The sequence below is a fragment of the Phyllostomus hastatus genome, unplaced genomic scaffold (assembly GCF_019186645.2).
Source record: "Phyllostomus hastatus isolate PE091 unplaced genomic scaffold, TTU_PhHast_1.1 phas_contig_283, whole genome shotgun sequence".
Lineage (NCBI taxonomy): Eukaryota > Metazoa > Chordata > Mammalia > Chiroptera > Phyllostomidae > Phyllostomus > Phyllostomus hastatus.
Genome location: NW_025333833.1, coordinates 58,720 through 85,749, shown reverse-complemented (window position 1 = coordinate 85,749; position 27,030 = coordinate 58,720). Strand labels below are relative to the sequence as shown.

General features: G+C 56.7%; 1 protein-coding gene across 1 annotated transcript; it reads left to right on the top strand.

Annotated features, from left to right (window-relative positions):
- Nucleotides 1-638: 638 nt before the first annotated feature.
- CD244 (CD244 molecule) lies at nt 639-27,027 on the top strand. The gene is made up of 9 exons (XM_045838734.1): nt 639-935; nt 15,166-15,507; nt 15,594-15,872; nt 17,033-17,146; nt 17,481-17,548; nt 19,578-19,646; nt 22,113-22,178; nt 23,316-23,372; nt 24,427-27,027. Exons 1-9 carry the CDS (start codon nt 743-745, stop codon nt 24,502-24,504), a joined length of 1,266 nt encoding a protein of 421 aa, XP_045694690.1. The 5' UTR covers nt 639-742; the 3' UTR covers nt 24,505-27,027.
- The last annotated feature ends 3 nt before the right edge of the window (nt 27,028-27,030 follow it).

Here is a 27,030-nt window from a genome sequence, read left to right as displayed (position 1 = left end):
GCCACGCCCCAGTCCAGCTTCACACGGCAGGGGGGGCGGGGCCGGGGGGGGGAGGGCCCTGGGAGTGGACGGAGGGAAGGGAGGTGAAAAGGGCTGGTGAGGGAAGTGGGAGTGTTTGCTGCCGCAGGGAAAGCGGAAGAAAGGAAGTGGTCCCTGCCCCTGCCCCTCCCTGGGAAGAGGAAACAAAGGTCAGGCCCTCCGGTGAGAGTAGGGAGGGAAGGACGAGATTTTGGAGGGAAAGTGAAAAAAGAAGAAGGGAGGGAATGTAGAAGTGCCGATGGGGAACTGGAGCAAAAGCGAATTCTTAGGAAAGTGTTTCTGGTCGCAGTTGCAGAGGCTGTGACGTCAGGGCGAGAGTGCCCGGAGCTGCAGGCCTGTCCAGCACCCAGCTCCTCTCCTTCCACAGCCCCCACTTACCCAGGGCTGCACCTCTCAGGCACCCCTCCCACCCCCTCCCTGCACCCTCACAGTGCCCTGCGGGTGGGACAGGCTCGGCCAACGGCTGCTGCGTGGTCCCCATGCAGGCTTCCCCGCACGCCGGGGAGTGCAGGTCGGAAAGTCCTCGGCGCCTGCCTGCCTTCCCACCAGCAGCTGGGCCAGGGAGAGTGAGCCTCAGGATTTCGAAGGTGGTTTGTGAGTCACCGGGAGCCCCGCCCACTTGAGGCGAACTGGGCGAGTTCGGTTGGTGGAAACTGTCGGGTCCAGGCCTGTGGTTTCTCTGCAGCCTCTCAGCTCTCAGTCAATGAGAGAGGCTCTGCTTGAGGAAACTGCGGCCGGACCGGCAGCAGGGCCGTGCTGCTGCTCCGGGGCCGCTGCGCCTGTGCACACAGCACGTCCGCGGACAGGCAGAGCCTGCCGCCCTCCTGCCCTGCCGGGGATGCTGGGGCCGGCTCTCACCCTCGCCCTCCTGGTCCTCACCAGATGTCAGAGCCAAGGTGAGGGGCCCTGTCTGCACAGGGAGGGGCGCATCGGCCTCAGGGAAGCGTGTCAGGTCCCGTGCCTCTGGACGGGGTGGCTGCTGCTGTCACCTGGAACGAGGCTGAGCAGCCGCTGACAGCGGTGGACCCTGGGTGGGACCAGCAAGGCTAGCAGAGGGCCCGGAGGAGACAGACCAGCCGCCCATGGTCCGATGGCCCGGGGCTTCGCTTTGTTTTTGTGTGTGGTGAGAGGAAGTGTCCTGCCTGCCGGCTGTGGGAAGGACCAAGGCAGTAGCCGCTCATCAGCAGCGGGAAGGAGAATCAACGGGCCTCGGGCTTGCGTCTCCCTAAGGGAGTTGGGTGGCTCTGGAGCTCAGGAACAGCAGGTTGTTGTGCCTGAGGAGGCGTCCGGCACGGAGGTGTGGACAACAGCCCCAGAGGCGCTGCCTGCCTGGCCTGGGGCCTCCTCCGGCGGCACCAAGGACTTAGGGGCCAGAGAGCTACTAGGGAGAGGGTGCCTTGGCTTGGGGGCGAGGGAGAGGGGCTCATTGGGTGTAGAGGGTGGAAACAGAGGTATTGATTGGGGTCTGTTAGGAGGCCGGGGTCAGGTGGGCGGGATTGGCAGTCTTGCCTGGGGGATGAGAGGGACAGAGGTCGAGGCTGAGACGAAGATGACGAGTCTGTGTGACAAGGGACAAGCCCTGTCCTCCCCCGTGTCCAGCCAGCACGGTGTCCCTGCTGTCTCCGCAGGCCCGCAGGGGCGCAGGGGCGACGCCGGGCCAGGGGTCGGGGTACAGGGGGGAGGGGCTTGGGCAGAGGGACCTGCTTGCTGCGTCCCCCGTGGGGCTGGCCTGGCTCGAGCTGATGGAAACCGCTCTTTGTCCGTTTTAATGTTTAAAACTTATAGTTTGAAACGATCTGAGAGTTCCAAAGTCATTGTAAGAATAGTACACAAAATTCTCTCATTTCCTTCACCTAGATTCGTCAGTTAACATTTAACCACGTTTGCTCTTTCCCTTTCTCTCTGTGTGTATCTGTGTGCATATGAGCAGAAAATAGTAATGCTTTTTGTTGAAACGTTTCAGAGTGATGCCTCTTTACTCTTCTGATCGCTTGGGCACGTATCGTCCAAGAGCAGGAACATTCCCATGTCACACCACATCCTCACGTTCAGTGTGCCTAGTACTGATGCTACCAAATACGGAGCCCACATTTAAATATGACGCATTATCCCAATGATGTGCTTTATGGTATGTTTTCCTGATTCAGAATCCAGTCAGGATCATGTATTAGACTCACTTGTTACGTCCTTAGTCACTTTTTTCATTTTTATCTTTACTTATTTATTTTAGAGAGAGGGGAAGGGAAGGAGAAAGAGAGGGAGCAACACATCAGTGTGTGGCTGCCTCTCGTGTATCCCCTACTGGGGACCCGGCCCACAACCCGGGCATGTGCCCTGACTGGGAATCGAACTGGTGACCCTTTGGTTTGCAGGTTGACACTCAACCCACTGAGCCACACCAGCCAGGGCTATCCTTAGTTATTTTCAGTTTACAAAACTATCCCACAACTTTTCTTCGTGACAGGGACATTTTTGGAACGCACGTCACTGTCTTGTGCAGTGACTCCTCCATCTGGGCTTGTCTGATGTTCCCTTGTATGATTCAGGAGAAATGATGTTTGCCATGAACACCACAAAGGTGATGCTTTTTTTTTTTCATTGCATTCCATCAGGAGGCAGGGTGACAGTGAAACATCTCCTTTACGAGTGGGGTTGCTGGAGAATGCCATCAGTATGAGACACATGGAGGAAGCTCACGTTCTCCATTTGCAAAGGTCTCCCGCAGGCAGCTTCTGACTTCATGCCGAGCAAAGCCACACGCGTTGCGGTGGTCTCTGGCGCCGACCTCCCCGACTTCCTGCCCTTCCTCTCTGCCACCTGCTGTGTTTCAGCCACACTGGTTGCTGGTCCCGAGCTCAGACTCCTCCCTTTCCCATGGGGCTTCCTCCCCCAGCCCCTCAGGGTTCCCCTCAAACGCCACCCTCTCGGCAATGTCTTCCCCAATAACATGTCAGCCCCGCCACCCTGCAGCGCCTCGCCGCCCTCTCTGCTCCCTTTCCTCTGCAGTGGGCACCTCCATCTTACCTGCTGTCCTGCCGCTTAGGGACTGATTTTCTGTCCCCAGGCCCTCTGTCCCTCACTAGGGCGCGATGTCCTTGAGGCCGGGGCTGCGGCCTGTTTTGTTCACCGCTGTGTCTTCAGCATCTGGAATAGCATCTGGCACAGACGGACTTTCTGTTAAGATTTATTGAATGAATGAATAAAGTGAGAGTTTATCTCCGCCCTGCAGAGTTTCACTGGGGAAAACTCGGACCACCTCTGTGGTCTTGGGGATCAGAACTAACCCCGTTTCTCAGCTTCTCTCTTTTATTTATTTTTATTTTATTGTTTTATTATTTTTAAATATATTTTATTGATTATATTATTACCGTTGTCCAGTTTTCTCCCTTTTATTCCCCTCTGCCCTGCACACCCCTCCCACCTGCATTCTGCCCCTTTGGTTCATGTCCATGGGTCTTACATACAAGTTCTTCGGCTTCTCCATTTCCTACACTATTCTTACCCTCCCCCTGTCTGTTTCCTACCTACCAGTTATGCTTCTTATTCCCTGTACCTTTGCCCCCATTCTCCCCTCCTCCTCCTCGCTGATAACCCTCCATGTGATCTCCATTTCTGTGGTTCTGTTCCTGTTCTAGTTGTTTGCTCAGCTTGTTTTTGTCTTTGTTTTCAGTTCATTTGCTGATAGTTGTGAGTTTGTTGTCATTTTACTGTTAATATTTTTATCTTTTTCTTAGATAAGTCCCTTTAAAATTTCATAGAATAAGGGCTGGCGATGATGAATTCCTCGAACTTGACTTTATCTGGAAAGGACTTTATCTACCCTTCCATTCTAAGTAATAGCTTTGCTGGATAGAGTAATGTTGGATGTAGGTCCTTGCCTTTCAAAACTTGGAATACTTCTTGCCAGCCCCTTCTTGCCTGTAAGGTTCCTTTTGAGAAATCAGCTGACAGTGTGATGGGAACTCCTTTGTAGGTAACTGTCTCCTTTTTTCTTGCTGCTTTTAAGATTCTCTCCTCATTTTTAATCTTGGGTAATGTAATTATGATGTGCCTTGGTGTGTGCTTCCTTGGGTCCAACTTCTTTGGGACTCTCTGTGCTTCCTGGACTTCCTGGAAGTCTATTTCCTTTGCCAGATTGGGAAAGTTCTCCTTCATTATTTTTTCAAAGTAGTTTTCAACTTCTTGCTTTTCCTCTTCTCTTTCTGGCACCCCTATGATTCAGATGTTGGAACGTTTAAAGATGTCCTGGAGGTTCCTAAGCTTCTCCTCATTTTTTTGAATTCTTGTTTCTTCATTCTGTTCTGGTTGAATGTTTCTTTATTCTTTCTGGTCCAAACCATTGATTAGAGTACCAGTTTCCTTTCCTTCATTGTTGGTTCCCTGCACTTTTTCCTTTATTTCACTTTTCATAGCCTTCACCTTTTCCTCTATTTTGTGACTATACTCAACCATTTGTGTGAGCATGCTGATTACCTGCGTTTTGAACTCTGCACCTGATAGGTTGGCTATTTCTTCATTGCTTAGTTGTATTTTTTCTGGGGCTTTGATCTGTTCTTTCATTTGGGCCTTTTTTTTTTTTGGTCTCAGCATGCCTGTTACTAGTAAGGGGTGGAGCCTAAGGTGTTCACCAGGGTGGGGCAACCCATGTTGCTGCGTTGTGATGCTGTATGTGGGGGAGGGGTCTGAGGGGAACAGTGCCACTTGTTCGGCTCTCTGCTGGCTTTCAGTCACTTCTGCCTCTACCCTCGAGCAAACTGTGCCCTTCTGGTGCTGATTCCTCAGTGGGTTTGTGTACATTCTAGGACCCTGTGCGTCTCTCCAACAAACTCTTCTGTGAAGCTGGGAATTTCTCCCACCACCGCAACCCCTACAGATTTTTTCAGTCAGAGGTTTGAGGCTTTATTTCCCCACTGGAACCCTGGGTTGTGAGGTCTGTCTCGCCCCCAGTTGCTCTTCCCAGTTTATCTGCACGCGAATGTGGGACTGCCCGGTCCGTGATCTGCTGCAGGGCTGCCAGTCCTCTCTGCCCGGCTGCCCGTCCCTGCCCCTCCTACTGGTCTGGATGAATGTTTCTTCTTTAACTCCTCGGTTGTTGGACTTCCATACAGTTTGATTTTCTGGTTGTTTTTTGTTTTTAAGTTTGTTGTTCTCCTTCTTTTGGTTGTGCAAGGAAGTACAGTGTGTCTACCTACGCCTCCATCTTGCCCAGAAGTCTCTATTTTATTTATTTATTTTAAAATATGTTATTTATTTTTGGAGAGAGGGGAAGGGAGGGAGAAAGAGAGGGAGAGAAACATCCATGTGCGAGAGAAACGTTGATTGGTTGGCTCTTGCGTGCTCCCAACAAGGGGCCTCGCCGGCCACCCAAGCATGTGCCCTGACCAGAAATCGGAAATCGAACTGGTGACCTTTCACTTTGCAGGGCAATAAACTGCAGGTGGTCAGGGCTCAGTGCAGTTTCTTGTATTTCAAACGAGGGCAGCAGTGGTGCCTGCTCCGTGGGGATGTGTGAGGATTGGGTGCGACAGAGACGGCAGCCCACAGAGGGCTTAGGACAGCGAGTTCACAAGTCCCGTCCCCCCCCCGCCCCCCGTGACGGCTCATGCCCTGCAGCCCCGTGGAGGCAGGACAGACACTTATGTCACCTCGTTTCTGAGTCACAGTCAGGAAGAGGGACTGTTCCGCACCCCCTCCTCTGTCTCTAGTTGAATAGAAAGTGAGGTAGAAAATCAGAAGATGATGAAGCTTTATTATGTGGCTCTTCTCTGAGGTTTCTCATTGTCCTAACCGGGATCGTAGGGAGACCTCAACATTTTTAACTTAAAAGGACACACATTGTGTAACATTATTACATCACATTGTGAAATGTTCTAATTGCTTTTACAGCCACAGCTCCCAATCTATTCGCGCCCTTTCCCTGGTCTTTTTTAAAAAATGTAATCATTACTGTATTTTCCCTATTACCACTTAGTCCCCTTATGCCCCCGCCCCCAGCAATCACCCCACTGCTGTCCACGCCCACGAGTCCTTTTTCCTTCCTGCTCGGTCCCTCCAGGCCCCCCCCCCCGCCACCGGCTGTCATGCTGCTCCCCACCTGAGCCTGCCCCCATTTTCCGTGTTCAGTTTGTTCACTAGATTCCAAGGACTTTGTTCTGAAAGATAGTGTTTATTTATTTATAAATATTTTATATATTTATCTATTTTTAAATATTTTATTTATTTATTGTTAGAGAAAGGGGAAGGGAGGGAGAAAGAGAAGGAGAGAAACATCCATGTGTGAGATAAACATCAATAGGTTGCCTCTTACACACCCCCAACTGGGGACCAGGCCTGACCAGGCCTGACCGGGCCTGACTGGGAATTGAACGGCAACATTTTGCTTTGTCATCAATGCTCAACCAGCTGTGCCACGCTGGCCAGGGCTCCCTGGTGTGTTTTGAGCAGCTGTACTGACACTGGGAAGGCGTGGAGGGTGCAGAGGTGGAGGGCCCTTTTGTTCATGGAGATGGCATCTGTCACACGAATCTCGACATATAATTACAGCTGTGCAACAAAGTATCCAACACAGCAGGAGCTCAAAATGTGATAGTCGAGTGAATACATGAATTTTTCAAGCCCCTTAGAAGCAGATTGGGATGATTTGGGGGATCAGGTGAGCTGGGGAGTGGGGCCTTCAAGTCACTGCCCACAAGAGTGGGCGTTGGTCCAAAAATCCACTGAGGACCCCAAATTCTGAGGACACCCCAAAGGACACACTGGAGGCTGCGCATGCCCAGGGGCTGTGGGCACAATAAGGCCCAGGCAGCAGTGTCTGGGCCCGGCTGTCAGGGCTGCCTGCCTGCCGTTCATGCCGAGGGCGTTGTCGGAGCTCTCGCTGCTCAAGGGGGGCCCCTGCCTGTGGCTGCCCGGTGGCGGCGGTCCAGGGGAGGGAGGCTGGGTCCCTGCCCTTCTCTTCGTCAAAGTGTGGATGGTGAAGTGGCTGGGGGGGTCTGGCAGAAGAGAACTCAGGAGGGAGCCCAGGTCTGCAGAAGTCACTGCAGGGGCAGCCGAGCGGTTGCATCAGCGGGCGCGTCGTGTGCGGAGGAGCCCGCAGAGTTACAGCTGTGCGTCTCAGCGCGTCATTGCGAGGCGCACGCAGCTCTGCAGAGACCTCACATCTTCTCCCGCCCGTGTCCCCCTCCCTCTTCCAAACGCTCCCCCTCTGCTCCAGCCTCCGACACCGGGGGCTGGCTTCGGCTGCGAGGCAGGACAGCTGTGCGGCAGGCAGTCTTGGGTTTGGCCGTGTTTGCTCAGCATCTGGTGAGATCGTCTGTGGTGGTGTTCGTAGCTGACCTTTTCCCATTTTACGCAACTGACTGTTTCCATGGCCGTCTAAGACCTCAGTGTCTGGCCCCGTGAAAGCTTACTCCCCGGTTCTGCACTGGAGGTAGCGGTGGGTCAGTTCCGGGTTTGCTGTCGCCACGACGCTGCTGCGAGCGCTTTGCACGCGCCTTTGTTCTTGCGCCAGCGCTGGCGCCTCTGCAGGGCGGTGCCCCGGGGACGCAGGAGCACACTCCTCCAGCAGAGGCTGCCGAACTGTTTTCTAAGTGGGTGAACCCAGCACTGCCTGAGACCCCCCCGCGCCTCTCCGGCCAGGGCCGCCTCTCCTGAGGGTCTGCAGACGGGAGAGGGACGTGCCGGAGCCGGAGCCCGGGCACCACCCCTGTGCGGCGCCCCTGGGCTGCTGCCTGAAAGTCCCCCATGGGAGCCACTTCTGAGGGGTCACCGAGGCGCACTCTGGAATTCGGCTAATCAGAGATTAACTAAACAGCCTCACGAAGCCCTTATTACATTCCAAAAGCTGCACAAGATTGTCCTGGAGAACAAGTCTGAAACAGATGTGGATTCGGATCTTCAGAATCGTTCAGACAGGGGACAGTTGTCACGGGAAACACCAAGTATCAGGGCAGACAGAGCAGCTGAGGCTTGCTCCACGGGCAAGGCGTGTTTATGAGGAAAGGGACCTGTGTGCACCCTGGGGAAGGGGCCTTGAAGGGTAAAGACGGGAAGGGACAAGGGACAAGGGAGGACAGTCTCCGCAGAGGGACCCGCCTGGACAGCAGTGGGGAACACAGGGGTTCGAATGGAACCCCGAAGAGGCCAGGCACCTGCGTCTGGGAAAGAGCTGGGAGGCGGCTCAGTCGCCGATGCGGAGAGGGCGGGGCCAGGTGGCTGGGTTGGCAGCGGGTCGCCTTGCTTGGGTAGAGGAGTCCAAGGGTTCCTGTGAAGCTCCGGAGGGTGGGGGGGGGGTGCGGGGAGGAGGGGGGCTGCATGGAGGAGATGAAGTACAAGGCAGGCTCGGGGGGGGACGACTCCTTCCCCGGAACTTCTGGAGGATTCTGCCCTCACTGGGGCCTCTCTGGGGCCTCTCTGGGGCCTCTCTGGGGCCCCGCTGCCCCCACTGCCCCCACTGCCCCCGCAGTTTGGAATCGGCCTGGGCCCTCGGCACCCAGAGCCCGGCAGGAACCCCCTCTGTGGCCTTCACCTCGAGCCTTTTCGCGTATCCCTGAGCTGAGGAAAACCTCAACATCCTTTCGTAGGCTGGTGGGAGGTACCTGGCTCCGAGGCTCCCTCCGCCTGAGGTCAGGCCTGGGCACCCCGCCGCAGGGAGCTCGGGAGCACAAGTCACCTGGGACGCACTCCAGGCTCTGTCAGCCGGTCTCCTTGCCGTCCTCCGTCCTCCGTGCTGGCTGCCCACTCCTTCTGGGGTGGCCTCGTCCTTCCGTCGTCACAGCCCAGTTCCTGTCACAGCCCAGGCACTCAGCCCCCAGAAGAGGGGCTTTGAAACTGCCCAGCAGCGGCTGTGCCTGCCCCGGGCCACCCCCGTCCACCCTGGGCCTCTCCTGACCAGGCAGCAGGTCCTGTCCTCCCCTCTGACCCTCAGCACTCACTGCCTCTCGCTGCGCGCATGGGGATGGTGTGGATGCTTTCTTGTCCTGCTGGCATCTCTTCTCTCTCCCTGTGTCAGGTAGGCCCCTCAGGGACAGGAGCTGCAACCTGCCAGCGTGGTCCCAGTCCCCAGTCCCTGGTGCCTGGCTCTGTGCATCCTAGCCACCCCCAGGGCGGCCCCAGCCCCTCCCAGCCCGCCTGACTCCAGCCACTCACCCACCCTCCCACCCTGTGCCCTTGAGGCCGCAGAAGGGCATTTCACTGTGAAGAACAACTCAGGGTCCAGGCCCTCGGATCTCAGCTGGGCCCTCAGTGTCCTGGGAGCCCTGGGAGGGGGCAGTGGCCCACAGCTTCTCCCATTTCCCAAGAGCTGATTCCAAACCGCAACTGTCTGTTCCACGACCACAGCCTGTGCCAGCCCACACCCTCCCCCTCTGAGAAGGGGCTCCGCCAGCCCTGCCACCCAAAGTTCCCGACGTCGGGTCGGGGTCGCCGTGAGGGGCCCTCCAGCGTCAGCTCACCCCTCTGCAGAGCTCGGGGAGGCTCCTTCCGGTGGGGGTTCCCTCCCTGGCTCTGATGCTACTACTTCCCCAGGGGCCTTCCAGGGCCCGCTCAACCCTGCTCACACCCCTGCCCTGTCTGCGCCTGTCCTTTCTGCGGGCTGCCCACTCCTACTTCATTTCCCCACAACTGCAGAAGCTACTGGAAAACCACTGGGCCCTCCAACTGTGCCTGCTCCCTGTGTGTCTCTGCTGCTGCCCCAGGGTCCTCCTCAGGGCAGCCCCCCACCTCCGCAGACCCAGGCTCACAATGGCACACGTGGTTTTGGCTATGATTTCTTAAAAAGGCCCCATTTCACTGTGGCTGGTGCAGCTCAGTGGATGGGGCGCCATCCCACAGACCAGAAGGTCAAGGGTTCGACTCCCAGTCAGGGCATGAGCCTGGGTCGTGCGTTCTGTCCCCAGTAAGGGGCGCGAGAGAGGCAACAGATTGATGTTTTTCTCCCTCTTTCTTCCCCTCCCCCTTTCTCTAAAAACAAACATATACAATCTTTTAAAGAGAAAAGAAAAGAAAAGAAAAGAAAAGAAAAGAAAAGAAAAGAAAAGAAAAGACAAGACTCCGTTTCAGGGGCAGCTGCAAAGTAGGATTGCTCAGAGAGTCACACTGGTTCTCCACTGAAATTCTCAAACTTATTTCCCTGAACATAATCAACACAATTGCTGTAATGTTTGTGGTTAATACGTATCATCAAGCTGCCCCTCGGGTCTGTTTTTGTGGCTTGTGTTTTCTTTCCTTTTTTAAAATATATGTTTTATTGATTATGCTATTGCAGTTGTCCCATTTCTGCCCCTTCATTCCCCTCCACCCTGCACACCCTCTCCCACCCACATTCCCCCCCTTTAGTTCACATCCATGTGTCATAAGTTCTTTAGCTTCTACATTTCACATACTATACTTGCCCTCCCCTGTCTATTTTCTACCTACCATCTATGCTACTTATTCTCTGTATCTTTTCCCCCTCTCTCCTCCTCCCCCTCCCCTGTTGCTAACCCTCCATGTGACCTCCATTTCTGTGGTTCTGTTCCTGTTTGAATTGTTTGCTTGGTTTGCTTTTGTTTTTGTTTTAGGTGTGATTGTTAATAATTGTGAGTTTGCTGTCATTTTACTGTTAATATTTTTTATCTTCTTTTTCTAAAATAAGTCCCTTTAACATTTCATATAATAAGGGCTTGGTGATGATGAGCTCCTTTAACTTGACCTTATCTGAGAAACACTTTATCTGCCCTTCCATTCTAAATGAAAGCTTTGCTGGGTAGAGCAATGTTGGATGTAGCTCCTTGCCTTTCATGACCTGGAATACTTCTTCCCAGCCCCTTCTTGCCTGTGAGGTCTCTTTTGAGAAATCAGCTGACAGTCTGATGGGAACTCCTTTGTAGGTGACTGTCCTCTTATCTCTTGATGCTTCCAGAATTCTCCCCTTCATTTTAATCTTGGCTAATGTAATGATGATGTGCCTTGGTGTGTTCCTCTTCGGGTCCAACTTCTTTGGGACTCTCTGAGCTTCCTGGACTTCCTGGAAGTCTATTTCCTTTGCCAGAATGGGGAAGTCCTCCTTTATTATTTGTTCCAATAAGTTTTCCACTTGTTGCTCTTCCTCTTCCCCTTTTGGTACCCCTATAATTCAGATGTTAGAACGTTTACAAATGTCCTGGAGGTTCCCAAGCCTCTTCTCATTTTTTTGAATTCTTGTTTCTTCATTCTTTTCTGTTTGGCTGTTTCTTTCTTCCTTCCGGTCCACTCCATTGGTTTGAGTCCCAGTTTCCTTCCCATCACTATTGGTTCCCTGTGCATTTTCCTTCATTTCACTTAGTGTAGCCCTCATTTTTTCATCTAATTTGCAACCAAATTCAACCAATTCTGTGAGCATCCTGATCACCAGTGCTTTGAACTGTGCATCTAATAGGTTGGCTGTCTCTTGGTCACTTAGATGTATTGGCTCTGGAACTTTGATCTGTTCTTCCGATTGAGCCTTTTTTTTTTCAGTCTGGTTGTGCCTGTTACATAGTGAGGGGTGGAGCCTTAGGTGTTCACCCAGGCAGGGTAGCCCACCAGCTGTGTTGTGACACTGTCTGTAGGGGAGGGGTCTGAGTGGGAACAGTGGCACTTGCTCCGCTCTCTGCTGGATTTCAGTCACTTCCACCGCTTCCCCCAAGCACATTGGGCCCTTCTGGTGCTGATTCCCTGGTGGGTGGGCTTGTGTACATCCTGGGACCCTGTGGGTCTCTCCAACGAACTCTCCCATGAGGCTGGGGGTCTCTCCCGGCACCTTACCCCCACGGGTGTTTTCAGTTGGTGTTTTGAGGCTTTATTTCCCCACGCTGGGACCCTGGGTTGCGTGGTCTGTCTCCCTCCCCAGTGTCGCCTGGTTTATGTGCGTGCAAATGTGTGACTGTGGTCAGCCATTGGCCTTGCGAGTCTCACTGGGTCTGTCCACTGCCACCTCGTGCTGCTGGGGTCTGCTTGCCGCCGCCTGTGTGCCTGGGACCGCCAACCACCGCTTTTTCCTGCCTCGACGCCTCTCCACCAGCCGCCAACCCGCCCCTCTTACCAGTCCGGATGAATGGTTGTCAGACTTCCGTACAGTTCAGTTTTCTGTCAGATTTGGTTGTTTTTTGTTTCTAAAATTTTGTTGGCCTTAATTTTGCCTGTGCAAGGAGGCGCAGTGTGTCTAACTACGCCTCCATCTTGGCCAGAAGTCTTGTGTTCTCTTTTGGTTTTTGGATGTGTTTCCTCTTGTTCAGCCCATTTATTTTTTTGTTTTATTTTGCGTATTATAAGGAAAATTTTTGGAAACAGTTTGATGGCCTGATTGATGGGTTTCTAAAAAGATTTTAATTATTTATATTTAGATAGAGGGGACCGGAAGGAGAGAGAGAGGTAGAGGAATATCAGTTGGCTGCCTCTCTCACACCCCCAATCAGGGACCTAGCCAGCAGGCCAGGCCTGTGCCCTGACTCAGAATGGAGCCTGTGACCTTTCAGTTTGCGAGATGAAGGCCAATCCACTGAGCCACACCAGTCAGGGCTGGTGTATGTTATTTTTCTACAGGGATAACTTAGATTTGCCTCTAGAAGGCAGCCAGATAGGAAATAATAGATTCTAGAGCACTTTAATCTGAATCAGGGCAGAGATGATTCAAAATTGGGTTTGAGTTTCTGGGAGGGCGGGTGTATTTGTTGCTTTCCATGACCAGCGCGGAGTGGGGGTTCCTGAGTGGGGTGGGCAGGAGACGGAGAGAAGACACAACACAGACGGTTTAAGGAAAAGCGGGGACCGGCTGGGACGTTGTCCTCTGATGGAGAGACAGTGAGCCCTGAACATGGGCTCCGCCTTTGTTTCACAGGGGTTGGTTAGATGCGGCTCGAGGACGTTTCGCGGACTTTGGGAGACGCTGCAGGCACAGATTGTTCCCTTCCCAGGCTAGCTCACCGACACATACGTCCGGGGCGAAAGTTACAGCTGGGTTCAGCTGAAGCTGGCGGTTATCTATCTCCTGGGTCCTGGCTGTTGTTGCTGCTGGCTTGATCCGCCTTGCAGACGCAAGCAGCCAAGTGCGGCTTTGTTCGGCTCTCAACCTTGGCTGTGACGCCAGCCTTCACCGCCCCCCGCAGTTGCTCTGAATTCTCCGTGTGCAGCTGCCTGTGAGCCAGCCGCCAGTCTGCTGGGTCTTGGCTGCATCCCCTCCAGACAGGAGGTCCTGCCCTCTCAGCTCCTCGAGCCGATTGGAAGCTCCGCCCAGGGGGCCAGCGGTCAGCTGCTTGTTACGGAATCAGAAGGTGCCTCCTGGGAACAGCAGGAAAGGGTGCAGGTCTCATCACTTTCAGATCCTGGCCCTTAATTTTTCACTGCTTTATTGGCTCCCTGATGCCCTAGCGGCGCACTTTTATGTTTTGCCCATTTTGTTCTCAGATACCCGCCGTGGGAGTGTTGGGTGGCACGTGTTTACCTGGTCTCCCGTGACCGGAGTTAAAACTCCTGAGGTGACTATTTCTCTCGGGCAGCAAGTGTATGCAGTGGCACACGAGCAGGACCGGTCCCAGACCACCGAGGAAGGGAGAGGCTGTGGCTCTGGGCCCAGGGGGCTCAGCAAAGACGGGTGGTTGATGACCGTGCACGTCCGTGCTGCAGGTGTGTTGGTGGTTACTCCGCCCACCCGTGTACTTGGGATGTCTGTGCACTGTGTGCTGTGTCCTGCTCCCGAGCACAGCCCGAGCCCGCGGAGAGGAAGATGGGGACACCTGGCGCCGTGTCTGTCTCTGGCTCGCTCGTGGGCAGGTCCACTTCCGGCTCCGCGACAGGAGCAGGGCCCCTGTGTTTCAGCCTCAGGGTGTCCCGACCAAAGAAGCCCATTCCGCCCACCAAGCAGCAATGACAGGCCCTTTCCTTGTCTGCTCGGTGTCTTGCGGAAGGCTGGCCGAGCGCTCCCAGAATGCACGTGGGCATCTGAGGAGCCCCCACCCTCCCTCTTGTCCCAGCAGCCTCCACTGTACAGGCTTGCGTGTCTCCTGCCCCCAGCGGCGATGCCACATTGCTTCCCGGCCCGAAACGGCCACAGACACACCCCCTTCTCTTCGCAGAGGGCCCTGGCCACCCCACGGTGGGCAGCGACCAGCAACCTATGTCACCCCAGCATGCACATTCATTCCCATCATGCTTCCCGGAGAGGGAGGGGCTGGGATTTGCATTCTTCTTCCCTTTCTAGTTTCTTCTATGGAGCAGTCCTTGTGGAGGCTTTCTAGTGACTAAAAAACTGAAGAACATGCCCTAGCCGGGTGGCTCAGTTGGTTGGAGCCTCATCCCGTACACTAGAAGGTCGCAGGTTCAATTCCCAGTCAGGGCAAATACCTGGATCGAGGGTTCAGTCCCTGGTCAGGACACATATGAAAGCCAACCGATCTATGTCTCTCTCTCTCTCTTCCCTCTCCCCCCTCTGTCTTTCTCTTTCCCTTCCTCTCTCTCTGAAATCAATCAGCATATCCTTGGGTGAGGATTTGAAAAAAGAACTGGCCGGCATCAATGAGGAATGATGGCAGTTTGCTGTGCCAGGCTCTCCAGGAGGGTTATGAGCCCAGCCCTCTGGCCGGGCAGAGGAGGGAGGCGTGAGTTCAGCGCGGAGTGTTCGTCCTACTGGACGTCACAATTCAGAACTCCTAGTGGTCACTGCTGGCGAGTACTGGTCACCTCAGTGCTGCAGGGGGAAGTCACGTCAGGTATGATGTTTATTTAGAACACTGTGGTTAAGAAGTCACCCTCTAAAGCCAAACTGGCTGGGTTTCAAGCTCATCTTTCTCACGGATTAACTCGGGATAGCTACTTTTAAATTCCCACTAAATCTGTTTCCTCACCTGTGAAATGGGGATAAGAACCTTGTAGGTCATTGCAAAGTAAAAGAGCTAAAACATGGAAAGAGTTTAAAACCTGCTTGTCCCTTCGTAAGTACTCAAGAGATGTTAGCTCTTACTCTGGGCTTGTGGGCCCCTTCAGAGCCTGGGGAGATGGGGCCCGCAGAGCATGTGTGCTCTCGGGTTCCCCGGCTCTGGGGTCCTCACGGGCCCCATCCTGGTGGCTCAAGGGAAGTCACGCTGGCCACATGCTCTGGCCTGACACCAGCCCTGCCCTCTGCGTTCTCTTTCCTAGCGTCCTTCGAACCTCCGACCCCCAGGCTGGTAGAATCGGGAGCACGTCTCCAGCTGCACGTCCCCCACAGCATCCAGACAAAGGCAGTCTCTATCAAATGGAAGGTGAAGCTGCGTTCGCCGCCACAAGATTTTCTGTTGCTCTTTTGGAAGAGTGGTCCTGATTTGCTTCATAAAAAGGAGAAATGTCGTTCTAATTTTAAAAATACTCGCTGTTTTATAATGGAGGACCAAACTCTTGTCATCGAGGAAGCTCAGCCCCAGGACAGTGGCATCTACCTCCTGGAGGTCTCTGACGAGGAGGGAAATTCTAAGACATATCACTTCAACGTGTCTGTGTTGGGTGAGTGTGCGGACGGCTGTCCCTGCCCCTCTGGCTCCGGCAGGGCTGGGTCTGCAGCGCCTTCCTGACCAGATCTCTGCTTCCAGACCCTGTGCGGACCCCCCTGCTGCAGGGACAGCAGGAAGCCCTGGACGGAGGGGTGTGCCGAGTGACTCTGTCCTGCTCCATCTCTGGAGGTGGTGATGGGAGCTATGGTGATGTGAGCTACACCTGGTACCGAGGGAGTGAGCGGGTCCTGGGCCGGGGGAACCTGTTCACGCTGGAGGAGCGGGTCGACGGCGGCCCGCATACGTACACTTGCCAAGTCAGCAACTCTGTCAGCTGGGCCAACCAGACGCTCAGGCTCAGCCACGACTGTCTCCCGGGTGAGTGCGGTGCTTGGGGCGGGACAGGGCCGAGGTGGTGGGCCCCGGACCGGGCTCATGTGCGGAGAGACGGCAGTGACAGCCCTGGGCTGGCCCCCTGGGGTGCTGGCCTGGAGGCACACAGGCCCCACAGCCAGGCCCGCCTTCCTCTGGGAAGCGTTTGTGTCCCCGTCGAGACTCTCCTTCGGGAACAGGGGCGTCTCTCCTTCACGCAGCCAATGCTCAGCTGCCTGAGGAGCGGCAGCCCGGCCCCAGCCGCCGGCCCGTTTCTTCTTCAGACGGACAGAGCCCTGCTCCCTCCTCGAGAGTGACACCTTCCCCGAACCATGGTGTCCCCTGAGAGGGGCCTTGCCAGGCGCCCACAGCAGTGCCCTGGGTCCTGGCAGCGCCAGGGCATCACCGCAGCACCTGGCGGAGTCCTTGGTTTATTGCTCGTGCCTGTCCTGAGAGCCACCTGGAGCTCACTTTGCACCAGTTTTTATTAGATAAGTAAGACTCAGTGTGGCGGCAGCACAGGCAGAAGCGGCCTGCTGCCCCTGTCTTCAAGGACCTGATAGCCCGGCAGGGACAAGAGGAAGCAAACAAGCAGAAGCCGTGTGGAGACAAGGGCACGTCCGCGGGTCTCGTCAGCCGTGGCTTCGTCTCTCGCGGGCTCTGTGTTCCCAGGCAGATTCATGGGCCTCTCTGAGCCTCTGCTCCTCTCTGGGGTAAAGTGGGAGTGATAACAGCACTGCTAGTTGGACGAGACCCTGTTTGTAAAGGGCTGGGCCCGCGGCACTGAAACACGCCCCCCCCCCCTCCCCCGTTGACCGAAGAGGCACAAGAGCAGCGGAAGGTGAGCGGGGGACGAGCTCCAGAAGGCTGTCGAGTTAAAAACAAAAGCATGGACCGCGGTCACAGTCGCTGTGTTTTGCATTTGTTAGATCACATGACGAACCCCCGTATGTCGATGACATGACCTCCTCTTCCTCAGTGAGAGAGCAGGGGCTCGGAGAGGGAAGCTGGCTGCTGAGGGCTCTGAGCCGAGCTCCTGGTGTCGCTCCGGGGAGGTCGTCCCCGGGACGGCGCAGTCGCAGGCTGGGGCGGGGCAGCCGCGGCAGCAGCCAGGCCAGGAGGCGGGGAGGCCTGCGTCCTCACGCCCCTGCCCCCGTATCCCTCAGAAACCGGCCTCCTGCCCTTTTGGGTGATCATCGTGACTCTCGCCGCCGTGCTGCTGCTGGGCTTGGGCGCCGTCACCTGGGTCTGTGTGCGGAGGAGGAGGAGGAAGCGGGCAGGTAGGTGGAAGGCCCCTGAGAGCTGCTGCCCCAGTGGCGGCGGCGGGGCTGGGATGTGCGGCCGCGGTCGGAGGGACAGCGGTGGTTGCCAGGCCTCCGCTCCCAGGCCTCGCCCTCTGCGTCCCCGAGGCGCACAGTCGGCTCCCCGCCCTGCAGCTGCCCCGCAGTGGCCGGTGCAGGGGAGACGGTCAGCTGGCCGCTGCCCCTGTGCCCGCTGGGTCTCCTGGGGGGAGCAGCGACCCTCTAGACCCCTTCGGAGGGTCTCGGCCACCTGGGACGAGGCGGGCAGGACGCCTTCCGGGCCGGTCCGCAGCTCCGCTTCCTCTTCACACAGACCCGGGCCCCGCGGAGTCTGTGACGGTTTACGAAGACGTCAACCACCTGCGCACCAGGAGCGGCCACGTACGTCAGCCTGCGGGCGGCCCTCTCTCAGCCGGTCTGGAAGTCGCTCTCGGGAGGATGGCCATTCCGGGCAGGGGACACAGGGAACCCAGCTGTCCTCTCAAAGTGGCCCTCAGCCCCCCATGTCCCGCCCCCTCAGCACCCGAGCTCTGGCCGTGGACAGAAAGGGGGGAGCGGGCGAGGGGCCCGAGGGAGGGCGTCTGGGTGCAGAGCTGCGCCCACCGAGACTCCCTGTGGTGCCGGCGCCCTCGTTGCCTGAGGCTCAGCGCAAGTGCGAGCCGCTCGTGTGTCGTGTCTGACCAGATTCTCGTGTCCCCGCAAGTCCCGTTGACTTCTGCGGCCCCTTCGCCGCTGCACAGCCGGGCAGGGCGGCAGCCTGATGAGCTGAGGCCCGAGCGTGTTGTCACGGGCTCTGGCCTGCCCTCGGACGGCCCTGGGGCCCAGAGGCCCGAGTCCAGCCCAGGTGGTGGAGGGAGTGAGGCCACCGCGTGATGAGCCGGGCCAGCGTCTCCTCTGTCACCCAGAGGCGAAGAAGGGGAGGTGCCGCAGAGGGGCTGCAGGCAGGACGTGGGGACAGGCAGAGCCTCACCGAGCCGCTTGGTGGGAAGGGAGGGGCAGGAAGGACCCTCCTCCTCCCGCCATTCCTGGGGCTTGGCCCGGGTGGCGAGGCAGGAAGTGCATGAGCGAGGCCTCCTCCCCTGGCTCCGCAGGGCCTAGGGACAGGGCAGCCCCTGCAGCCCGTGTCTGCACCCAGCAGTGGCATATTGGGGTGTGACCCTGCAAGCAAATGGACTCTCCCATCAGAACCGACCCTGGTACCAGGCACAGCGACTGCAGACACCTCCAGCCACTGATGCCCATATGCTCACCAAAAGTAGCTCCCCGCAATGAAGAGCACTTTAAAGATTTTATTTATGTATCTTTAGAGAGAGGGGAAGAGGGGGAGGAACATCAATGTGTGAGCGCCCCCTACTGGGGTCCTGGCCCACAACCCAGGCATGTGCCCTGACTGGGAATTGAACCAGCAACCCTTTGGTTCATAGGCCTGCGCTCGAGCCACTGAGCCACACCAGCTGGGGCCGATGAGGAGCACTTTAGATTAGGGAAATGAAGAAGAACATAGGGGAACATAAATTTATAGAGTAAAACAAGCCTACTGGGGATTCAGGCCCGTTACTCTGCTTCTGAGCCAGCAACTCATGGCCCCGTCCGTCCAGGCCTCTCCCTGCTGTCTCCCAGGTCCCGTCCAAAGGCTTCAGCCTCAGGCTTGTGTGATCTTACCTGGGGCCTGGCCGTGGCCTTTCGGAGACACTTCACGCAGGTCTGGGCAGAAGAGAAAAGCAGTGGAGTGCTGTGTCTTCCCGGATGCCGTGACTCCAGCCTCCAGGGGCAGCTGGTGTTTCTCTGCTCCTTCTGACCACCCCACACCTGTGAGATGAGCCCCACCAGAGCCCACCCTGGCGACGCGCACTCCGGGGAGGGAGCACGAAACCCTTCCAGCCCAGTCCGGGCAGGACTGGGAGAGGGAGATGCGGCCTCTGGCCTTGGGTCCAGGGCTCCACCCAGCACCGCAGCTGCACAGGAGGCTGGCTGGAGGCCAAGGGCAAGCTGACCGCCAGGGCTGGATCTAGATAGGGGGCTTGAAAATGTCTCAAGCCTCTGACGCTGGGCCCACAGCCCTCCTTGGAGCTCAGGGCCAGGGTGCCTGCAGACTTAGCCCAGGGCCCTTTCTGAGTCGGCAAAGTGAGGCTGGTGGCAGGACCTCCACCCCCCCCCCGCCCCGCCACCCCCCCCCCCCCCGCAGTGTCAACTCAGCGCTGCACCTTCCCACCTGGGAGGGGCCTTCGGCCTGCTTCTGCATCAAGAGTTGCTCTTTCTCCCGCCCCTCCCCATGTGCGTTGACCCACCACCGCTCCCTCCCAGGCTCCCCGGAGCTCCTTGTTGTGCGGTCTCTCCCCACCGGACCCACACCCTCCAGCCCGAGCCCCCGGCCAACGGTACCAGGTGTCCTTTCCTATTTCTCCCGCAGGAGCAGCGGCAGGAGCAGCGGGACGCCCCCTCGGCCGAGACCACCATCTACTCCATGATCCTGGCCCAGGTACCCCCGGCTCCCCCCTTCCGGGCTCCACCTGTCTATGGGCTTTCTCGTGTCCTCCCCTCCCCCTCCAAAAAGGGAGCCCTCACACCCTTGAATGGCGGGTGGCGTAGCAAGACCCTGGTGCCCTCGGAGCGCAGAAGGGGGCTGGTTGACTGTCGGAGCGGTCTGGGGTCTCCGCAGCCGAGTGGGGCCGGGAGGGCGGATGCAGGACGGCCCCCTTGCTGGGGCCTGGGGCTGTGGCCCTGGGGCAGCTGGTGGCGGCGGAGGAGGAAGCTGTCCGGGACTCGGCCTCTCTTTTCCCTCCCTGCTGCTTCCTGCCCGCGCTTGTTCTGCCTGTTTCCAGGAGAGAGCAGGCCTGTGTGGTTCTCTCTAACCTTCTCTGACATCGAGACTTAACGATAACGTGTACGAAGTATGATGTCCGTTTTTGCAACAAATCTTCTCTAACAGCCTCGCAAAGCAGTAGGTCTCAGGCAAACCTCATTCCGCAGATGAGGACACACTCCAAGGGCAACTGGCGCTCCCGAGGTCGCGTGGCTGGGCGGTGGGGAAGCTGAGCGGAATGGTTTCTGACAGTCCCCAACGGTCTGGCTTCCAGGAAGTGGCCCCGTAACTGGGGGTCCACCCTCCAGCGCGGCAGCCGCAGGACGGCGGGGGAGCCCGGGCTGTGCATCCCTTAGGGAGACACTGTCTGCTGGTGGCCAGGGACAAGGAAGCTCTGGACAAAATTATTATCATTATTTTTAAAGAACTTTGGCTGGAAGCAGCAGCCTCTTCAGCTTGGGGGCCCAGCGGCAGGACAGAGAAAACCCTTGGGGGAACAGGGACAGGCTTCAGAGAGAGCAGGAAGAGGGGGGAGCGGAGCCCAGGAAGGGCAGGGAGGAGAGGAAGGGCGGTGGGTGGGGGGGAGGCCCAGGGGCAGGAGCTCTCCACGGGGGGGGGGGGGGGGCTTCCCAAGCACGGCGTTGCCTCCGCCCGCCCCAGCTCCCTGGTGGTGGGCCCAGTCAGAGCCTTAGAAGGAGATGTGTCGACTAAGAAATGTCCAAACTTGTAAGAATGTCTATGAGTTTATCTGAGCCAAATTGACGGCAATAGCCAGGAGGCAAAATCTCAGCAGACGGAGAAATGCTGCAGAGGATGGCGGTTTTGCGCCCTATTCTGTGCGCTGGCATCGGAGCAGAAGACGAGCGGGGTTAGGTCAGACCCACTGGTGAGGGATGCGGGAGGCAGGCGAGAGCAGAGCGGGGCTGGGTCGAAAGGGGAGCGGCAGACGGCCTCCCTCTGCGCAGGGCCGCACAGCCGCCAGTGAGCAGTGAGCACGGAACACGGCCTCCTGCTGGGTGGGGGGGGGGGAGCCTGTGCCCCGAGGGGCCTGCAGAGAGGAAATTTCCTTGACATTCCTGTGTCATCGGAGAGGTGCAGAGATAACACACGGGCTCAGTTAAGGGGAAGACTGACCTTCGTCACGGAACGTGCCGGGCTGGGACGTGACCGCTGCCACGACTCACTTCCAGCCCGAAAGTGTTCTTCTGAGGCCGCCCCGTGTGGTGACTTGTGTCCCTGAGCTTGTCAGGCTGCTGCCCAGCCGCCCCCTGAGCGTGGTGGGTCAGTGGGTGACCCGCTGTCTTCACCAGATGCCAGAGCGAGGGACTCCCCCGGTCGGCCAGCTGTAGTCCCGTTTCACCCCTACACGGGGTTTCTGAGATGTTGCAGGAGAGTGAGATCCCTCCTCTGGAGCTTCTTAGAAGCTGGGTGGCCACCTGCTTGGAGATTGCACGTGCCAGGCCCAGAGGGGAGGGTTTGCGTACAGGGGAGCGTCACGGTGCCGAGGAAAGGGCGCTGGGGAGTTTGGGTTTAAGTCCGGTGTCTGCTGTGAGCGGCATGGCGTGGGCATTCACCGTTTTGGAGCCTCATCTGTGGAGTGAGGCCACTCGGATTGTACGGGGTGTTCGGCGGGGCGGGGTGGTGCACAGGTGCGGAGCCTGTGCTCAGCCCTCAGCAGCTGTCTGACAGCAGAGAGGGACCAGCACTCAGGTCGTCTGGCCTTCCGACTCGTCCGGCTTCTTTTCACAACAGTTAGACGTGCTGTCTGGGCCCCGGCCGGGCAGCTGCGGTGGCTGGAGCACCGTCCTGAGGCACCAAGGTCGTGGGTTTGATTTCCGGTCAGGGCATGTGCAAGAGTCAACCACTGATATTTTTCTCTCATCTCTCTCTCTCCCCCCACTTCCTCCTTCTCTCTCTCTCTGAAATCAATAAAACATATCCTCAGGTGAGGATTAGAAAAAAGAATCAACCAATGAGTGCAAAAATAAGTGGAACAACAAAGCGAGGTTTCTCTCTGAAATCAGTAAAAAAATCGGAAAGCTTATGTTTGGGCAGGGTTGAGGGGGAGGGGCAGAGTAACTCCCTTCCTGGGGGAGGGCTACCTGTGTGCTTCTGAAATGATCATATTCCTCTTCTCATTAGCCGTCCGATTTCACGTCACAAAGAACTGAAAATACGCTGTATTCAGCGGTGCAGTACTCCGGGAAGGTGAGTCTCCCCTCCTGGGGTGCGTGGGAGCGGGTGTCCGTGTGGGCTGTCTGTTTTGGTGTGTGATGCAGGCGTGTGTCTGCAGAGTGTGCCAGCACTTCTGCCTGAGCTACCTTCCCTTGAGTGTCTCCCAGTGCTGGTGTGCAGCGGCTGTGTGCAGGTGTCCCCAGGCCGACCAGGAAATGCCTTTGAGTTCAGCGTGGAGGGAAACGGCAGCTCTGAGACCGGAGCAGAGTGGATTAGTGGGACGCTGAGGACAGTCACACAGAGAGAAGGTGCTTCGTGCAGGGGACCCCTGGGGCAGGAGCCCCTCCAGGCCTGGAGAGGTTCCAGTGCGTGACCTCTGGCATGGAGCTGGGGGGCTGCACGGGGTCCAGAGAGACGTGGCATCCACTTTCCAGGAACCAGAGAGAGGTGCTGGCCAGCCACGTCACATGGAGTCCTCCAGACCGGGTCCGCCTCCCACCCTGATCCCAGCGGGGCTCGCAGGGGACCGCGTGCCTGGAACCACAGAGCCGGGCACGCCGCTGCCATTGTCACCTGCCCCTCGCACCGGCGATGCGCCTGCGGCCGGAGCCACGGTGCAGACGCGTGAGCTTGGCACGGTGCCCCGAGGCTGGGCCTGTCACTGTGAAGCACTGAGTTCACGCAGGTTGGGGTCGCGTGTCTGTACCCAGTGCGGGGGAGTTCAGGGCGCGATTTCAGACTTTGCGTTCACTGGGATGAGAGATATTGACATCGTAGTTGCAGCAAATGGTCACAGAGATGGTCTCGGGTTTTGCTTTTATGTTGTGAGGACCCTTCAGACGCCTGAAAGTGCTTCTGAATGGCACCGTGTGTGTGTGTGTGTGTGTGTGTGTGTGCACATGAATGGAGGCGAGTGTGGCCCGAGAGTGTGAGAGTGGCAGGCGGGACTCTGATGGCTCAGAAATGTGAAATCGTAGGCCAGTGTGTGCGCCCCGTCTCTGGAAACCGTGCCCGCCACTGTTCACTCCTGGGGTGGGCGGTGCTATCCGCTTCTGGTGGGGACACTTCGGGGACTTTCTGGGCACTGAGTCTCTTCCGGAACCTGTCACACCAGTGGGGAATGGGACACTCGTTAAGCTGAACGAAGCCCTCTGACCCTGTGCATTTCAGCCTGGCTCCAAGAAGCGGAAGCAGAGCCCCGCCCTGGCTGCCACGGTCTACGACGAGGTGAGTCTCCGGAGCTCCTGCGGGCGCGCTGTGCCCACGGCTCAGCCGGGGGGCGGGGGGGGGCGTGCACCTGCGTAAAGTCATCCACAGAGTCTCGGCGTCTCGAGGAGCTCAGGGACATCTGGTCCAGTGTTTTGTGCCAGAGAGGAGGAAGCCGAGGTCCAAGGCAGCGGCAGTCTGACAGGAGGTCACACCACGTGTCGGGGTTTGGCTCTCACTGGGTGGGGCGCCTGACTCTCAGATTAGGGCCGTCCCCAGGCTCATTCTGCAGCTGTGAGTCACACCCCAGATACATCGACTTCCCAGTGTGTTTGTGGGGGCGGGGGGCCAGGAAGGCAGAATTGAGTCTAAGTGGCTTTCTAAAGCCAGCGAGTAATGGAGAGTCGCTCCGGGAGACCCGTGCTCTCGGCCACTGACGGGAAGAATACTGCACGGAAGTGTCCCTGAGCCTGGTGGCCCAACTGATTTCCATCAGACCATTGAGGGAGTGGGAAGTAGGGTCTCCATGGCCACAGAAGGTTTCCTGTGTATGTGGTGGCCTGACCATATACACAGGGAACCTTGGCTTTATGTGAATTACCTCACTTAATCCCCACGGAACATGGGGAGTGGGTACAATCATACTTTCCATTTGGACCCACAGAAAAGAAGGCAGGAGAGCACCCCACTTACTCCCCATTTGCCTCCGGCTGTGCCCAGGTGCCCACCTGTGGCCCGATGACAGTGTCGCCACGGGTGCCAAGGGAGGGGCAGGCGGGTGCCTGCTGGGCTTCTTGGCTTCCAACTGTAGCCCCACCTGAAAACCACTGGACCGTCCGGGGTTGCGGAGAGCACCCAGGGGTCCCAGGCAGCCCAGGGCGGGTCGCGAGGAAGCTGGGCGCGGCGACCGAAACGGAGCCAGGAGCCGGAAGCACTGGAGTCAGGCCCCTGCTGCACTTCAGACAGTTGCTTGTGCTTCCTTTTCTTGTTCTGTGACATGGAGATAACAACCCATACCCACAGGGCTGCTACATAGGCTCCTGGTGGGAGGGCCTGAGCTTCTTTTCTTCTGCAGGTTGGAAGGTTACACGCTAAAGCTCGGAGCCCCGTGCTGAGCCGCAAGGAGCTGGAGAACTTCCGTGTGTACTGCTAGTGGCTGCGGGGGCTGTCTGCCAGCCTCTGCTCTGGGCATCAGCGCGATGGATGGTACCCCCCGAGTCTCAGAAGAATAGTTCCTAGTCTGGGGATCTGTCCATGGACTGTACTTGGTTTCGAAAATGATTTCTAACAGCCATTAGAAAGCACGGTTGTTAAGTGATGTCTTTCACTTTACAGATCATGCGAGAATGGGTGGACAGGTGGGGCAGCTCACGCAGGACCACAAGCCAGTCCAGGTGCTGGAACCCTGTCACGTCCTGTGCAAAGGCAGGGCGTTTTCTTAGCATCAAGGTTCCCTCCTCCTGTTTTCCTGTCACTTGTGTCCCCTCCTGTCCCATCTGGGACGCTCACATCTGCAGACCCTGCCCTTGCCCGGGCACACCTTCCTGAGAGCAGGAACAGCCAATGGCAGCTCAGAGGAAGGGCAGCGGCTCCTCCGTGAGGGTGGACCCACTGGCTGTGGGCGGGTTCCCCGAGGGGGCCAGGCCTGGGCTTCACTCAAGTCCGGAGACAAAACTGCCTCCACTCACATTGCACAGCTTTGCCTCTGGCCAGCTGTTCACAGAGGAGTGGGAAGGGCTCCCGCCCTCTGTGAACAGCAGGCGTAGGGGTGCAGCGCCAGCCCATCTCTGAGCGGGAAGCCACCGGGAGCACAGGCGTCCCAGTAACCAGCTGTGAGGCCTGCGGCCGCCGCTGGGGATGAAACAGAGTGATTTTTTCTTACTGTGCACTTTTTTTTACTGCTGAATTTTTATAAAGCCATATGTGTGTGTTACTCTTGATGTATTTTTAAGTGCTTAAAACATCTCTTCCATATAACCCTCCCATTTATTTACCCGAAAGAACTTTCCGTGTTGTCAGGCCCTCTCCCCAAAGTGTGGCTCAGCCCAGAAGCCCGGCGGCGAGTGGCACTGCCACCTGCGCAGACTTGTGTTCATGGCACCGTCGCGGACACTCGTGCCACACATGCCTCTGCGTCGCAGGCACTGCCTGGGGCTCCGCTCTTCCCACTCGGCCACGCGTCCTTGAGCTCATTCCGCAGCAGCTCACGGCGCCCGTCCGTCCTTTCCTTTCTCCACAAACGCAGCCGGGTTTGCCTTTGCACATAGTGTAATGCATTCGACCGGGTCCCCACCAAATGAACGCTGAGGTCATTCCCAGCCCTTTATCATTAAAAATGCTGCCGTGGACAGGATTTTACATCGATCTTGTGTCCGTGAGTGAGAACCTCGGTTGCACTGATTCCAGCAGATGCTCATAAGGCAGTGTGAAGGTCCAGTTCTCCTTCTGCAGCCTCCGGCCAGCCCTGGCCGCGCTGGGGGGTGCTGCGTCTGCGGAGGGGTGAGGGGAGATGTCACGAACCCGAGAGCACAGCGCTTGTTGTGCCACCCAGGCCAGAGGTTTCGGCTCTCGAGAGCTCTTGCCACAGGCTAAGGTTTTCCTGTGAGAGCATCATCTCTGTGATTTTTTGGATTGGTGTTTGCTTTTTGATACTTCAACATTATCTTAGCTCTCTAAGAGTGTCTAAACCTATAGAGAATTTTAAGAAAAATTTATGAAGAGACAAACAATACACCTGGAAGCAAGATTTCAACAGGCTGAGATAACATATTTCTAAGAATAACAGTTTTCAGCTTATTTCATGCCTTGCAGATGAAAGGAATGTAAGAAATATTACATGAAGGAGGGAGAAAGCAAGAGGTGGGTTGGATTACAGGACACTTAAGATTATGTGCTATGTGCTGTCCTGAGAGTGTCACCTGCTTCAGGAGGGGTCTTGGCTCTGGACTTTGAACTCCACTAGAATCAGTCTTCAGTTTAAACACCTGTAAGATGGAGTTAACAGGCCTTCCCCTGTCATGTATGAAATGGGAGCAATAGGTAAAATGAGGCATGCGAGGGGCCTAAATTAGGAATTATGTAGAAACGAGCTTATACCGGGGATCTGGAATTTCATTTTATTTTTTTCTTTATTTTATTTTTTAGAGAGGGAGGAAGGGAAGGAGAAAGAGAAGGAGAAGAACATCAGTTGATTGCCGCGGGTGTCGTGGCCCACAACCCAGGCAGGTGCCCTGACCAGGAACTGAACGGTGAGCCTGGATTGCAGGCCGGCATTCAGTCCACTGAGCCACGCCAGCCAGGGCTGGAAGCTCGTGTAAATGAGGTAGAGCGCAGCCCTTTGGCAGGAAAGTGCTCTTTGCTGCCATCTCGTGGGGATTTTTGGGATAACACAGTGGACATGAGTAATAAAAAGGTTTTTTTTCTATCGTGGGCATCTTGGGAAAAACGGCAGAAAACGTCTATCTAGTGTGCAACTCGTGAATAACACCCGAATGGAACTCAACAGGAAAAGCTGTTCTCTGCTGCCATCTAGTGTCCATCTTGGGAATAACACTTGAGTGCAAGCAGTGTTCCTGCACCAGTAAACTCGATGTATTCCTGCCTGTGAATTTACGTTTATCGCGTGCCACGAGAAGTAATATTTTTGCTACATTTAGAATAAAAGAAGTTCAAATAAGAG

Bases quoted from the DNA above. Each gene is read 5' to 3' on its own strand.
- CD244 (XM_045838734.1), top strand. From the start codon at position 743: ATGAGAGAGGCTCTGCTTGAGGAAACTGCGGCCGGACCGGCAGCAGGG. The intron at 936-15,165 runs GTGAGGGGCCCT...TCTCTTTCCTAG, and splicing joins CACCAGATGTCAGAGCCAAG to CGTCCTTCGAACCTCCGACC. The intron at 17,147-17,480 runs GTAGGTGGAAGG...CTCTTCACACAG, and splicing joins GAGGAGGAGGAAGCGGGCAG to ACCCGGGCCCCGCGGAGTCT.